This window comes from Anarhichas minor, unplaced genomic scaffold, assembly GCF_050575085.1.
Source record: "Anarhichas minor isolate MPS153535 unplaced genomic scaffold, ASM5057508v1 ptg000004l, whole genome shotgun sequence".
In the NCBI taxonomy this organism is placed as follows: domain Eukaryota; kingdom Metazoa; phylum Chordata; class Actinopteri; order Perciformes; family Anarhichadidae; genus Anarhichas; species Anarhichas minor.
Window position 1 is genome coordinate 2,396,266 of NW_027466450.1, and position 15,541 is coordinate 2,411,806.

A 15,541-nucleotide genomic window follows, 5' to 3' on the forward strand; every position below is an offset into this window, starting at 1 on the left:
GGAACCAGATGTGAGGAAATGTGTTTGAACCCATCATTTTGTTATCGTTTGAGCTGCGCAAAAATATCAACATAGCAAACTGTGAAAGGTGAGATTTTTGTCGTATCATCATTGCGGCATTTCTTAGGATTTTTGTTGTTGTGTCAGTACAACAATTTTAAGGGCAATGGAACAAACTTTGCTACGCAAACTTCAACAATGTTTGTGTTGTTAGCTCGTGCTAGCGGCCGAGCCATGCATGTTTATTCGTTCCTGTCTCCATAATGTTTTGACTTTTACGTAATATTGTGCTACATTGAAAAACTCGAGAGACGGAATCGGTGTTGCATATGTATGCTACTTGAACGCCTGGATGAGAAACGTTTCTTTTTTCAACAAATAACTAAGGATTCTAAACATCCGCTAATATTTGCGCCATGAATCCCTCCAATCCGTTTGGCAGTCCGCAAAGTGGAGCTTTCCAAGCCCCAAGCAACGCTATGAAGCCTGGTTTGTTCCAGTCCTTTGGACAGCAAAGTTCTAGTAATCAGCCCCAATCTGTGGGCTTTTTTCCACCATCGGCGTTTGGACAGCCGTCCGTCTTAAATCAGCCCTCGCCTCATGCAAATACCATCTTTGGACAGACCCCTGCCTTTGGACAGTCGTCTACACAGCCCCCCTCACTGCCTACCATAAGCCAGGCTCCAGCATTTGGACAGCCATCATTAGCAATGAGTAGCTCAGGCTTTGGTAGTAGCACCGCACCAGCTTTTGGACAGACTAGTGAACCGAACCAAAGTTCAGTATTTGGCCAGACCCCTTCATTTGGGCAGCCGTCAGCGTTTGGGCAGGCTCCAGGTTTTAGCCAGCCGGCCCCGGGATTTGTCAAACAACCACCAGGGTTTGGCCAACAGCCCTCTGGGTTTGGACCTTCCCAGATGGCTCCTGGCTCTGCCGCCGCTTTGGGGCAGCCTCAGCCACTTGGTTTTGGACAGTCTGTGTTTGGACAGCCGCCAACTACCAGCGCCGCCACTACTGGTGTATTTGGCACAGCTCCGAGTGCGACCCAGAGCAGAGGCTTCGGAACGTCCAATTACAGTTTCAAGCCAGTCAATGAGGCGCTGTTCAAACCCATCTTCAATGCCAGCCCTGAGCCCGCTAACCCTCAAACTACTTCAATGTCCAGCTCACCTTTTGGCAGCAGTGGGTCCCAGACGAGCTCCAGCATCATGAGTAGCAGCGGCACTGCCGCCACTGGCTTCTCTCTGTCAACGGGGGCTACGTCCGGCCAGCTGGGCTTCAGCTTCTCGCAGCCGGCTGCAGCCCCCTCTATCTCTGCTCAAACCAATACACTAACAACTGGCAATAGCAGCACTCCTTCTAACACGCTGCAGTTCACCTTTTCCCAGCCAGCAGCGCCCTCCAGCTCCAGCACCAAGGGATCTACCGCCGAGCCCACCACCCCGTCATCTTTCAGTTTTTCAGCCAAAGCCCTCCAGCCTCAGGCAAAAACCCTTTTTGGAGGACCCAATGTTGGTCCGCCCCCAGCTTATGGTGACATCAAAGCCAGAGCAGAGACTAGCACAGAGGAGAAGGGGAGCAATCCTGAGGGCCTAGGAGAGACCAGTGTATTTGCACGACTCGGTAAAGGCACCAAGCGAAAGGAGGATCCAACGGTCCCCAGCACTGTCCCAGAGAAGCCTGCCACAGCAGATGAGAAGGAGGAGGATGTTCCAGCAGAATCAGATGCACCACGACATCCTTCAAAGAGGCCCCTAATGAGGTCCCGTGCCCCACCAGTAGGCTTGTTCGGTAGGGCGTTAAGTGGTCTTCGGAGAGAGGCCAAAAAGGAGCCTGAGCAGCAAGCACCGACGTGGGAGGAAACGGAGAAGGAAGACGTTCGATCTCAGGGGGATGACGTACCTCCTACACCACCCACAGTGCAACCACTGACCAGGGCTGCGCTGGAAAAAGCTGAAGAGTCAGGTGAGACATACAAATAATACATACGGTGTGTTTCTTACATTTTGTATCACGGTGTGTATGAATTTCTGAAATCTACAGATTCTGTGATAATCTCAACAATAGTGTTTGGTTTTGATGAAACACAGACAGAAATCTTCATCCTGCTGAATTTCAAGTACATATCATCAATGAATTCAAAGAGTGGATTGCATTATCAGAATATGCTCATCCTGTTGTCGGCCTATAACCCTCTCTAGACTCTGCCTCAGACCTCGGCCTCACCACCCCTGTGAGACGCGGCGTACGCAGGGAGAGCGCGGAGAGCCTGAGTGGCATGTCTGCCTCCGACTGCACCGTCATCCAGTGCAGGAATGTGCCCCGCTCCCTCAACAGGAAGGACGTGATCGAGAAGCACTTCGGCCGTTTCGGCAAAATCAGTCGGGTCTACTGCCGGCCTGCCAAGAACCTGGTCATAGTGCACTTTGATGACCATGTGAGTTAACTCTATGCTACTTACCCCGGGGAAAGCAAGTTCACCATACTCTGGCTATTTTGAGTTTCCTGGCTTCACCAAATCTGTCAATTAATGATAACCGCGCTCCAAGCACTGGTCCCCTAGTAGCTTAGTTTTTTCAGGTTACTCCATTCACTACAGTACATTTTTCTTCTTTACTCATAGTGTGTTCTTTGTGGCCATATTGGAGCCTTCATTTTATTCCAAGTTGTTTGGACCAACTTTTTCTATTTCTGAGCCCGGCCCGTTTCCCGCCAGGGAACAACCCCAACAGTTAGCTAGCTTAGCCGCTAATCGTGATGTATATTTTTCTCATTTTAAGTCTGTCACTGTTTGACTCTCTTTTAGGTGTCAGCGTTAAAGGCGAAGAAGAAAGGAAAACAACTAAATAGACACGAGCTCCTTCTCGTGTGGCAGAGGAAGAAGCACAGTAAGTGCATTACCGTGAAGGTTGAATTAATATAGAAATAATTGCTTGCACCCAACAGGCACAGTTCTGCTGTATTGATATGACTGTTTTAGAAAAGCAAATGTGACTATAAATCAGGACTTTGTGTTAATTTAATATTACCTCTTCATTCTTTGCAGTGAGTCACTGTATTGCTTGTTTTGTGTATTAGGTCCAGAGGACAAAGGGAGCAGAGCTGCAGCAGGAAAGGAGGAGGCAGAGGGAGAACGTCATGAGGACACAGAGTCCAAGTCTGCTTCCTCACCACTCAGAAAACCTGCACTCAGAAGTTTGATGAGCTTCAGCCGCAGGTACACGTATACACTTGCATCTGCCTGGACCCGTGCCTACCCTAAAAACAGCTGAAAACGTTACTGTGGTGCTGTGACTGTCTTTCGCGTGTCTTTTTCATGCGTCAGTTCTCCGGTAAAGAAGTCGTCATTGGCCAAGTCTCTGCAGTTTGACATCGAACCCCAGAGAGAGAGCCGCTCGGAGGCCCAGAGAGAGAGCCGCTTGGAGGCCCAGAGAGAGAGCCGCTCGGAGGCCCAGAGAGAGAGCCGCTCGGAGGCCCAGAGAGAGAGCCGCTCGGAGGCCCAGAGAGAGAGCCGCTTGGAGGCCCAGAGCTCGGAGCGCCCGGTCCCCTCCTCCCTCCTCCACCTCGTCGGCCAGACGGCCGAGACCGCCGAGGACAAGTTCCGCCTCCTGGAGCAGAGAGACAAGATCCTGCGTCATGGTATAGCCACCGCTCTCACACCAATTTACTGCAGCCATTAAAGGGATAGTTTGGTTCTGAATTGAGGTTGTATGAGGTACAGCGCTACTGTAGAGTAATACACCGACTATGGACAAGTACCTCATACAACCCCACTTCACAACATCTCAGCTGTCCCTTTTAATACGGCTAAAGACACGAGAGACATTCTAACCGAGTGCATAATCTGTCCGCACAGGTCGGCCCAAGAGGACGGACCTGGACCTGTCTAAGGTGTTTGTGGGGACGTGTCCTGACATGTGTCCAGAGAAGGAGCGGTACATGAGGGAAACGAGGAAACAGCTGAGTGTTTTCGAGGTCATCCCAAACAGTGAAATGGTAACGTCCTTTAATGCTAATGTTCCACATTCAGAAGAATATAGGCCTCTTCTCTGGTATTCTTAGCTTTCGTTATTTACGTTTTTATCTAGTTCTGTTTATTTTCATCCATTGGCATATTAATACATTGGTGGAATAAGATCACATTGTAGGTACGTTCCAGGCGTATTGTGTATATATAATGAAAAATAATGTTTCTGCAAGTGCTTCCAAGTACGTCAAAGACAGGAGGTAGGGACTCTGTAGACAAAATAAATGAAACTGTAACCTCCTGTCCCCGACTAGGTGGATCACAGTGGCGGGCCATGTATTTTATACCTGGGCCTTCACTGCTATCCTGCAGCTGAAACACAGCTACGGTTATTATTTGTTTCATGTAAAAATTAAGCATCTGTGGGCGGAGGGGCTCACGGCAGCACCCGCTGCTCGTTCACGACAGTGCAGAACGTACATGCTTTAACGTCAAAACACCAGAAAATTCTCCAATAACACCAGAACAAGTCGCTAGATTTGTCACTAGTAGCTTTTGACAAAAGAAAGTCGCCATGAGGGTTTGGAAAGTCGCCAGATTTAGCGAGAAAGTCGCCAAGTTGCCAACACCGGCACCTGCTAAATATGTCCCCAGAGCAACATTGGACATGGTTCCTATCACATATAAAACCAAACAAAAATCTTCATAAAAACAAGTTGTACAAATAATATTATATAAACAAGCATATTAAAGCTACTGCAGATGTAAAAACAAACACATTTAACTTACCAGAGCTGCTGTTCACTATTTAAAGACAAAGTGCATCCTCCTTTCTTTGTTAATAAAGAGTTTAATCCCACGCTTGTTCAGTACATCCGTGCGTTTTAGTTCCAGTAAGAAGTCCTTCTCGATTCATGGATGCCAGTGAAGACAGTCGAGCCTCCCCAGTTGTATTTCTTGAATACGTTTTAATGTGTTTGAGGGCTAAAAATGTCCGCTCCACAGAGGCAGCAGATATTGGGATTGTCACCGCCCAACATGTCAGGCTTGCCCACTGACCAATCACGTACCTGTAGGCCAGCTAGAAGGCTCTGGCACGTCAAAGAATACGCCCAACATGTCAAACTAAAGATCTGATTGGTTGAAGAATATGACAATCAACAATATCGTCCCCATTCACTTAAACTGCAAAGGGATGCACTTGTGAGTCTGCAGGCCTCTGCCTCTGTTCTTACCTAGAGACACAGAGGTGAAATCTGATTGGATAATGGGAAAAATATTTTTATAAATTATAATACATGTAGTGTATTTAAGAAAAATTATTAAATTGTAAAATAGCTATAACTTTGTGATTCTGTTTAGGCCAGCAGAGAAGGCCTTGCAGGCCCTGACGGCCCGCCACTGGTGGATCACTCGGCAGCCATCAAGGAATACAGCCGCTCATCAGCGGATCAGGAAGAGCCCCTGCCCCATGAGTTGCGCCCCCTGCCCGTGCTCAGCATGACCATGGACTATCTGGTGACTCAGATCATGGACCAGGGCCATGACAACTACCGGGACTGGTATGACTTGGTCTGGAACAGGACCCGCGCCATCCGCAAGGTAACGGCCCTCTTCCAATGTCTTATTACTTATTATTTTTTATTTGTGTAAAAATCAGTTTTTTTGGGAAGCTTGGCTGAGTGGTGCAGTGACAACCAGTTTCGGCATCAACTCCTCCTCTGAATACTTCCATCACACTTTCTGGGTCCCAGTGGTGATTTTTGCAGAAGGGAGGAGCTAACGAGTTGTGACACGTGTTTAGTGTACTGATTTCTTCCTCTGCCACACCCACAGGACATCACCCAGCAGCACCTGTGCTGCCCTCACACGGTGTCGCTGATTGAGAAGTGCACGCGCTTCCACGTGCACTGCGGCCACCACCTCTGCGAGGAGCATATGTCGGCTTTCGACGCCAAGATTAACAACGAGAACATGACGAAGTGCCTGCAGAGCCTCAAAGAAATGTACCAGGACCTGGCCATGCGTCAGGTGTACTGCCCCATGGAGGCGGAGTTTCGCCAGTACAACGTGCTGCTGAAACTCAACGACGGTGACATCCTACGGTCAGTCCATGACAATGCAAATTATTAGAGATATATTGGTGGAATGTCATTGGCACATTTCAATTACTTTTTACGTCTTCGACTTCATGTTTTGGGCCTTGGTTTGTTTGCATTGACTGCATTTTGTGCCTCACCTCACCCTATTATATGCTAAAGAGATACTTGCTCACCCATGTCCACGTAGTGAAGTTCAGCAATTCCGCGACGAGGTGCGTAATTCCCCCGAGGTGAAGTTGGCCGTGCAGGCATTCGCTGCAGTCAACAGCAACAACTTTGTGCGCTTCTTCAAGCTGGTGAAAGGAGCCTCCTACCTCGCCAGCTGCCTCCTACACAGATACTTCAATCAGGTCAGAAAGACTTTCCTGCATTCATTCATTCAAACTGAGACAACCGTGAACTTGTCAAGAGAGTTTTCACTAATCTGGATATGCTCTATGACTTTGGGAATATGAGGAAATAAATGAGCATAGAAAAATCAATTTCCGCCATGTTTTTGGGAATAAAATGTTATAAATCAGGCTTTGAATGATAAATGGACAAACCCCTCTGTAAAAACATTCAGAGTATAGAGAGGAATGAAACTGGAAAGTTTGGTGTAGGATGGTGTAGTGAGGATTTCTGGAGAAAAAAAACAACTAATTTTGGGAGAAATGCCTTGAAAGAAATGTATTGTAAAATGAATTACACAACAGGTGAAAAGAGATAATAGAGATCAGCATGAAACGTTCCCAGTTCATTACATACATTATATGCAATATGCAAATGAGGCATTATCTAATACTAACCTCTGAGGAATTTAAAGATACAAACAGACAAATGTAGTCAAATTAACTTCTAAATGTGTATTTGGATGTTTTTTTTCCAGACTTGTTCTGGCCCAAAATCACACAGGGGCGTTCTAACTGCTGCCATTAAAGTAGTAGATGCGAATAATGTTTGGCAATGTTGCAGGTCCAGGCAGAAGTTTGTGTTGTTTAATATTTCTGTTCTTTCAAATGTGTGTGTGTGTGTGTGTGTGTGTGTGTGCGTGTATGCATACAGGTTAGAGCTAAAGCCTTGAATATCTTGAACATAGCCCTCACCGTGGGTCCGAGATCGACTGCGTTCCCAGTTGAGGACATAGTTCGGATGTTAATGTTCCGCAACACCGAAGAGGCTTCTGACTTCATCCAGCAGTATGGCCTCAATGTCAACGATGGGTGAGTGTCTACCGGTGGTCTGATGGATGTGTGAGTCGTCAAATTTGAGAATAAAGTTTTGGAATAAATGTAACTGGACAACACCTGATTGCAGCCTCAGAATAATATATCTCTATATTATATAAATAATGTGTCCCCAGGTAGTTTTGTGCCTCAGAGTTAAGTAGTCATGATCAAAGATTTCAATGTGTTCATAGAAGGCCAGATGATGGTGGTCGTGGCTCTTTCTGCACGCTTTAATGTCATTTATTCAAGTTGTTTTAAACACCTATTTTAACCCTTTAAATTCTTAAGGGTTAACATGTAGTTAGCAATCACCTCAGTCACTGGTAGTGATAAAATGACTGTTAACCATATCCACCTCATGTTATAGCTTATGTCCAACAGAAATGCATATATTAATATGTTTAGTTAATATTGTCCACAGTGTGGTGGAGCTGAGTCGGATAGCCTATCAGGAGCCAGATCTGCCTCTGTCCCAGAAGAAGTCCGAGGTCATCCTCGCAAAGAAAGCCGTGTTGATCGGAGAGGTGGTGAATGGAGGCCCCGTCCCCAGCCCTCACCAGCACACCCCTGTCTGCAGCTTTGACTCCCAGAACAGGTACCGCGGTGAAGGCCCTCTGGCTGAGCCCACTCCCAGCCAATTTAAAGGTAAGTGCTCCTTTTCCCTGATGGTAACCCCGGCTACTTTTGAAATGTAATAGATTACATATTATCAATGACCCTGTTAAAATGTAATAAGTTATGTAAGAATATATTTGGATGTAACCCCTTTGTAACATTTTGATTGGTAACTGTAATTTAACTACATAACTTTTCTCAGTAACTGGTTGCAATTACATTTATTTTATAATTGATTTACATACCTCTGTTCCATCTACCTAGTTACTCCTCAACTTCACTGGAAATAAGTATGTCATCTTATCACATCTATAACAATAATGATGTTTTTGTTTTTTTAATTGCCTCAGCTATCGCTGCCAAGGTGGAAGTTAAGGCACCACCCGGCGTTGATTTGCTGTCACAGGTGGTTCCAGACATGCCCGCTGCGTTCGGGTTGCCTCCCGCTGTTACTGATGAGACGGGAGAGCGCAGCGATCGGTACGACCGCTCGGCCCACTCAGCAGACGCCCAGCAGCTGTTCCAGCCGATACCGCAGCCCGTCAAACCGCCGTCACCTCCGCCCAAACCTCAGCCGGCGTACAGCAATGAGGTGGGCAAGATCTCTCGGCTCTTTATCTCAGACCGCATAAGATGGCCCACCTGGTGTCTTGTACATTTCGGTGATGGAAAAACAGGGGTGTGGGGTCAACTAAGTACATTAACTAGGTACACGAGGCTCTTAATCTTGAGTATTTCATTTTCATTCTTCTTTATACTCGTACTCCACTGCTTGTCAGAGAGAAGTAGAAGTATAAACCCTTTACTCCACAACATTTTTCTGACACCTGTAGTTACTTTGCAGACCAACTTCCTCATGAATCTGCAATAATAATCCAACAGTTAAACATATTATCACACTCTAAAAAAACAGCCTTTCTAAAGACATTTTGCTGACTTGTAATCAGGGTATTGTTACTTTACTAAAGAGACGGCTCTGAATACTTCTTTCACCACTGTGTTTGTCTTTATTCTAAGCTATTTTAAATGTCCGTATCTGCCTGTGAAACCTGACAATCTTATCGCTTACCTGGCGTTTTAGCCACCAAATGTCAATTGCAATACGTATTTTAAGGTTGAGTCTGAAATCAAAATATTATAGGAGTGGAAAGTATTAATCGCTTAGTCGTAGATGGAACATTTTCTCATATTTTCTTGCAAAAATGCCAAAGCTCAGCTTGATGGGATATGCTGCTCTTCTTTATTTTGTATGGTCGTAAAATAAATATTTTGGTTTTGGACTGACAAAACAAGCAATCTGATGATGGCACCGTGTACTTTAGCAGATGTTCGGATGGGTATTTTAAACTAGTATATGGCGTTTCATAGACCAAACAATTAATACAGAAAAGAATCATCAGATTATTGGATAATGATAATAAACACAAGTTGCAATAAAATGTAATCCAAAAATGTACCTAAAGTCTGTATTATTAGTATTGTTTTAGTATGTGTATGACAGTAATTGTACTGTTTTTGTCCCGTCCCCGTCCCCCGTCCCCGTCCCCCCCTGCAGGACATCATGGCTGTACTAGACGTTGTGATTGAGGAGGTGGTTGGAGCAGCAGTGAGGGAGGTAGCAGGTGCTGGTGCCGGCTATGCCACAACAGCTCTTGCGTAAGTTCAATCGATTTTATCCATCGATTGAACCATGCTATTCTGCACCAGCTTTCCTTGTGCACGTTTTTAACCACGTGTTGCCTTTTACGTCCCTTCTTTACAGTTATCATTAATTATTTGATTACAGTGCGAAGATGCAGTGGAGATCTTGATATGACTTAACTTCCTGTGCTGTTGCCTTTTGCTTCTGCAGGGAGAGCGGTGTGCAGGTGGAGTCACTGGTGAGTGAGGTGTTGGGGCAGATGCTTCAAGAGGTGTCCTCCAGCGAGATCAAGCTGGAACAGGAGCGTGTCGCCGACGAGGAACGCAAGCTCGACGAAGCCAGGTTTGTTAAGGACAGCCTGTCGATTTAAAGCACACTGTGTTTTATCAGTACACTCGGCTCGGTTATGAAACGAGAGCAGCATCTTCTACTCTGACCCAAAACACAGGACCCAAAATCATCTTTTGTAAATTGTTAGATTTCATTTCACAGCATCAGACCAATTATAAAGTAGGTTAGATATAGTCAAATGAAAGAAAAGAAAATCAAAGGTGCAAAAAATGGCCAATCATTTTGATCCCTGTATCCTGCCAATTTCTAGCGACTATCAAAGTAGCTTTATTGGCCACAGCTCACCCCTCCATTTCCTTTTCCATGTCTGTCCGGCGCCAGGAGGAGGCAAGAGCACGAGGTCTTCCTGGTTCAGTTAAGCTTCTCTCTCTGCAAAGACCTCATCTACGAAGCTCTAGATGAGACCATCAAGGAGACCGCCACCTCCGAGATCCAGTAAGGCTTTAAAAGTCGACCGAATTCCAATGTGGTCTGATGTGAAGTTACACGATTACCAAGACGACTTAGAATGACAATAAGGTGCTCGCATTAAAGAGGAATATCATGAACTTCAATGTCTTCAACACTTTTTCCCCCCTCTCATTTTCCAGACAGGCGGTGAAAGAGAAAGCAAACCGAGTAGCTAAATGCACCGAGCAGGTCTGTACCAGTCTAGTTGAGGAGACTTTGACTGCAGACATTGCTCTGTTGGTTGAAGACCTCCTTGAAGCTGAGCTGCAACGCATCCACAAGTATATCAAAAGGTAAGAAGCTGAGAAATATGCAGACCTTCATGTGAAACTAGCAGCAAAAACGCAAAAGAAAGGCTCACCTAAAAATAATCAATATCAGTTTAAGTGCCGGCTATATTGAGAATATGTTCACAGCTTTGTCTTGCCGTCGGATAACCTTTTCCGATCATGAACTGAAGCCTTTATCTAGGCTCTCCAAGCTACCAGACTCCATTGGGTGATTTAACCTTGCACAACAAAGGAGTTGCTGGTCTGCCGCTAACCGCGTTCGGTTGTTTGTTGTGTTATTTTGTGACTTTGGTGAATCCGAACTCACCCTTTAAAACACTGAAGTCACACAATAACACAAAAAATCAACCAACCAGGTTAGCGGTAGACCAGCAACTCCTGTGTTCTGCAGGACTGTTTTTGGCTTTGAAGAGAGCATAGATGGATGTAACAACTTCAGTTCACACTTTTCTTTTTTTCGTTCACGTGTTGATTTATCTTTTTTTCGTCTTTTCTTCTCTCATCCATACCACCAGGTGGCGTGATGTGGTAGCGGTACGTCGGCAGCTGAAGCGACAGATGAGAGGCTTCCCTGCCGCTCCTTGCTGTGTGGACCCTCGATTCAAACTGAAGGCTCTGGCTCCCAGCGCCCCCGCGCGGCCCTGCATGGCAGATCTGGCCCGTGGTCTGGTCAACCTGGGAAACGCCGGCACCCTGGCCCTCTCCAGCACCAGGTATGTTCTTCTCCAAGTACAGTTGTTTTCCCAATCGTGTCTTAAGAATATGTATAAATGTATTTTTTTTTTTTTTTTTTTTTTTTTGTTAAGATTGTTGAAAATGAGAGAAGAAGCAATCCACCAGATGAGAGTCCACTACTACTATCAGCAGCTGCTCGAGTAAGTCATTTCTTTGTTTATTCAGACAGTGGTCCACGTCGCGAAGCAGCATTTGACCTCTTTTTTGTTTTTGGTGTTTCTCTCAGTGAGAGAGTGTGGGAGCCGCTCGACCTGCCAGCACTGGTGACAGAAAATATCCCAAACCCGCCCGACCGAATATTCTGGAAAGCTGTTCTCCTCCTGCCGAGCGACCACGAGAGTGTAGCCAGCTTGGCAGACGGGTAAGCAGCAGCTCTTCAATATGACAAAAAAGGTCACCGACAGTGACGGCAGTGGTGACGGGTAGATGTTTGATTACCTTTTCAAGGTTTAATTGAGTTTCTTCTCATTGAATCTCACTGAACGTTTCATTGAGCGTGTCCTCTCGTCTGTCTGTCTGGCCTCAGGATCCTGTCAGACTGGCTGGAGGTGAAGCTCGGTGGCGGCAAAGGGTCAGAGGTCAGCGAGGAGCAGCTAGATGGCACACTGCAGACCCTCTGTGTCACCAACACACTCCGGGACGAAGGACAACGCACCTACAAAGTCCACATCAGCATCAAGGTAGACTGCAGTTTACACTGACAAAATAAAGAGATCAGCAAGTCTGCTAATTGGACTGCATTTATTCTCATTTGTACATTATTCTGTGCTTGAGGAAAGTCCTTCCACAATAGCTTTTATATTGACCAAATAAAAGTCATGTTTAGATGTTGTTAAATGCTAATAGGTGGCTTTAAAGAGACAGATCTCAGCTGATGAGTACCACTGACTCTTCACAAACACTATATATGCCTATCTATATATTGGGGCTTATTATTAACCTACGTTGGTGTTGAGAAATTTGTTTGTACTCAATATCATTTAGCTAGATAAAAAAAATACTGTGGTCTGCGTAACATGGGGTTTTCTGACCAGTCTTCTCGGTGGTGTCCCCCCAGGCGTCCCGAGGCCCTCTTACTGAAGACGGCCTGTCCAAAACAGAGGAGTGCCGTGACCTCCAGGGGACGGGGGCTCTGATTGTGTTGCTTCCCGCCATGCCCATCACCGAGGTCGGGCACGACGAGCAGGATTTAGCTCTGCTGTCGGCCCTGCTTCAGCTCAAACAGCTACAGCAGGCCAACTCCTGGCACTGCCCGCTGCCTCTGGCCATTCTGGTGCCAGGGCCCGAGTGTGGCAGCGGTGATGCACAGAAACTTGATGCACAGAAACTCGAAGAAGGTCAGTAATAACACTGATAATGAAATATCATTTGGGGATTGCCCTGATTCGGTACAAACACGTACTGGGACATTTAAATAGCCATTGATGGAATTAAGGTGATTGCATTTACTGCAATATTTTATGTATTTGTATTGTAGGTCAGGCAGTAGTGAAGTAACAGTCGCTGAATTAATCTGGACAAAATGTGTTAAACGCTGAACTACTTCTCTCATGGTGCCTCCTTGTCCCTCAGCCCTGATGCTGCACACACTGGTCCAGGAGGGCCTGATATCAGAGTACACCTTCTTCTTCATACCAGAGACCACAAGTGACCTACAGGGATCCAAGCAGGTATTACACATACACTCTTCTTTTTTCTTTTTCTTTTTAAATGTAATGATCTTCACTTTCTGGGATTTCCAAGTCTTCTACATCTTCTCTCCCCTCCGTCCTGTTCTGTGTCTCTAGCTGAGCCAGGCTACGCGTTGGCTGCTGGCCCGTGCTCCACCGCCCTTCCCGCTCTCCTGTCAGACCCTGGTGCAGCTCGTAGAGGCCAGTTTGAGTCGTGAATTCAGCCCCCGAGTTCACACTCACCGCCAGGAGCGGGTCGCTGCACGTCTTCCCTCCCAGGACCCTGTGCCTGTCATCCAGCTGTACAACGGCGTCTTGGCTCACATCGCTGACAAAGTGTCGTCCCAGGATCTCAGCAGACTCTCGTGGCCGCCAGGAGAGTTCTGCTTGCATGACACCCGTGACTTTGTCCCTCATCTGGATTGGAACTCTGCCCAGCACCTGGACTGGTTGCGCAAAGTCATCCTCAGCCTGCAGTTGCCACAGTGGGAGCAACTATCTGCTACAGGTCAGTGACGGAGATGTTAATTTAGCTTTTTATTACTGTAGATTTTCTATTAATGCAAGTACAAAAGAGAGATGTGAACAAGAGACCAATGATGCATGCTTTATACATCCTTTATTATCCCTCCCTTTCTCTCTAGACTCGTGGTCCGCGCTCTGCTCCTCCATCTTTCGCTACGCGGCTCAGATCCCGGTCTCGCAGCGCAGTCAGCCTCTCCTAATGTCGCGGCTGGAAAACCTTCTGGAAAGGGTCAGGCTCAGGGGCTACCGTACCCAAACCCCTGCATCCAAGCTAGCCACGAGCAACTGGGACGACGAGGATGCGTGTCCAGCCTTCGGTCAGATTCCTTGGGACGACGTGCTGGTGATTTGCATAGACCACAAACTGAAAGACTGGCAGATCCCCGGACCACCTGTCTGTGAAGGTGAGCACATTCTCCGGGGAATGTTATTTTACTGTAATTTCGAATTAGAACCAATGTGCATGTTCTATATAAAACCGATGCTGAATGACAGTTTGTAATTATTTGTTTGTTTTTGTTGTTTTAGATGCCATGACGGATGACGGGGAGATCCTGGTTTACCTCCCCACCGAGTCATTAAAGGGTTTCCAGCCACCTGAAGAATGGACCCAGGCCATCAGACAAACGCACCGAGAGAAGCAGCAAGAGACGGAAGGGTAAGAAAGTACAAAAAGCCGTCAAAAAAGCTGTCTGTCTTTTAGATGTTAACATTAAAACTGCTGAAAAGAATACATAGGCAAGTACAAGTCACAATCACAGTACTCATCCTCTGCTCTCTCCTTGTCTCCGTCCTCCGTCCTCAGTGCGGATGCTGCTGCTTGTGCCACGCCCGGCACTCTGTCCCTCAGACAGAGGTTGTTCAACAGTCTGGCCGAGCCTCTCGAGGCCCCGACGGCCCCGCTGGACATCACGCACACTCCCACAGCACAAGAGCTCCTGGCCCACAAAGTCCTCAAGAGCTTGGAGGAGGAGAAGGCTGAAAGCAAAAGGTACAGCGACAGCACTGCTGTTGAAAGTTTTCATTGCATCCAGAAGTTCTGCTTTAAGAATATGCCATTTTGAAGGACGAGGTGTGTGCGAATAAAAAAAGAATACCATATCCACAATATGTAAGTCATGTCTAATTCCCACTACTGTCCACAGGAGCATGGAGCAACTTCAGCGTTGGCTGGATGGTGACCCCTTGGTCCACTTGTCCACACCGCTTTTCATTCCATCCTCAACTCTGTTGTCGGTGCACACAACCATAACGCACGCACCCACAGCTGCCGTCACACAGGTAGGACAAGTCCCCTCACGTCACACAGTGATCCCGAGTTATGTCCTTTTTCAAACAGCCATTCTTGGTGTTGGGAATATTGTTGGCGTCTTAGATGATAGTGTCTTATGTGTGGCTGCAAATGATAAGAGATTCGTCAACAAAATGTTCCAAACGTTGCAATCACGAATCATGCATTGTTTTGACTTTCCAGGAGCCAAAGCCTGATGATCTGTTGGACAAAGCAGACCGTCCTCAAACCATGCCTGCGTCTATGACGTGGCGGCTGAAGGAACTCGAGCGACAGATTTTGGCGAGCCATGAGGAAGAATCGGCCTGCAGACTGAAGCTGAGTGGTCTACTGAGCATTGTTGATGATTGATGAACTGTTGGCGGAAAATCACAACTGCCGCTATGCAAATAATTGAAGTACTCCGGTATACAGAGTTTACTATGTTGTTTGTGCAGTGTCTATCATATTGGTTTTTGCATAAACCTGACCCTTAAAGTGTGTTAAAATCTCTGGGAAGGTTGCTCTTCTTCTTGTCTGTCTTTAACACACATTTATGTACTAAGATTGTATTTGTAAAACCAATCCATTGAAAGTCTTCTGTGTTGTTTGTAACCAATTTTTGTATTGTTGAGTAATGAAATAGCCTAACAGCTAAATAAAAGTGTAGTTTTTCCATGTAAACTTCCCATTTAGCCTAGTTTTCATTCAATAGT

At 46.3% G+C, this 15,541-nt stretch overlaps 1 protein-coding gene across 1 annotated transcript; it reads left to right on the forward strand.

Annotated features, from left to right (window-relative positions):
- The first annotated feature begins 4 nt into the window (after positions 1-4).
- Positions 5-15,509, forward strand: mcm3ap (minichromosome maintenance complex component 3 associated protein). Its single transcript, XM_076105673.1, has 28 exons — positions 5-1,965; positions 2,202-2,437; positions 2,807-2,888; positions 3,079-3,217; positions 3,326-3,639; positions 3,857-3,996; positions 5,330-5,569; positions 5,804-6,072; positions 6,257-6,419; positions 7,114-7,271; positions 7,699-7,922; positions 8,243-8,484; positions 9,448-9,548; positions 9,745-9,876; positions 10,207-10,320; positions 10,476-10,628; positions 11,141-11,338; positions 11,432-11,500; positions 11,587-11,721; positions 11,887-12,040; positions 12,418-12,697; positions 12,933-13,030; positions 13,148-13,538; positions 13,675-13,959; positions 14,084-14,213; positions 14,361-14,546; positions 14,701-14,836; positions 15,030-15,509. Exons 1-28 carry the CDS (start codon positions 417-419, stop codon positions 15,195-15,197), a joined length of 6,486 nt encoding a protein of 2,161 aa, XP_075961788.1. The 5' UTR covers positions 5-416; the 3' UTR covers positions 15,198-15,509.
- Positions 15,510-15,541: the final 32 nt, after the last annotated feature.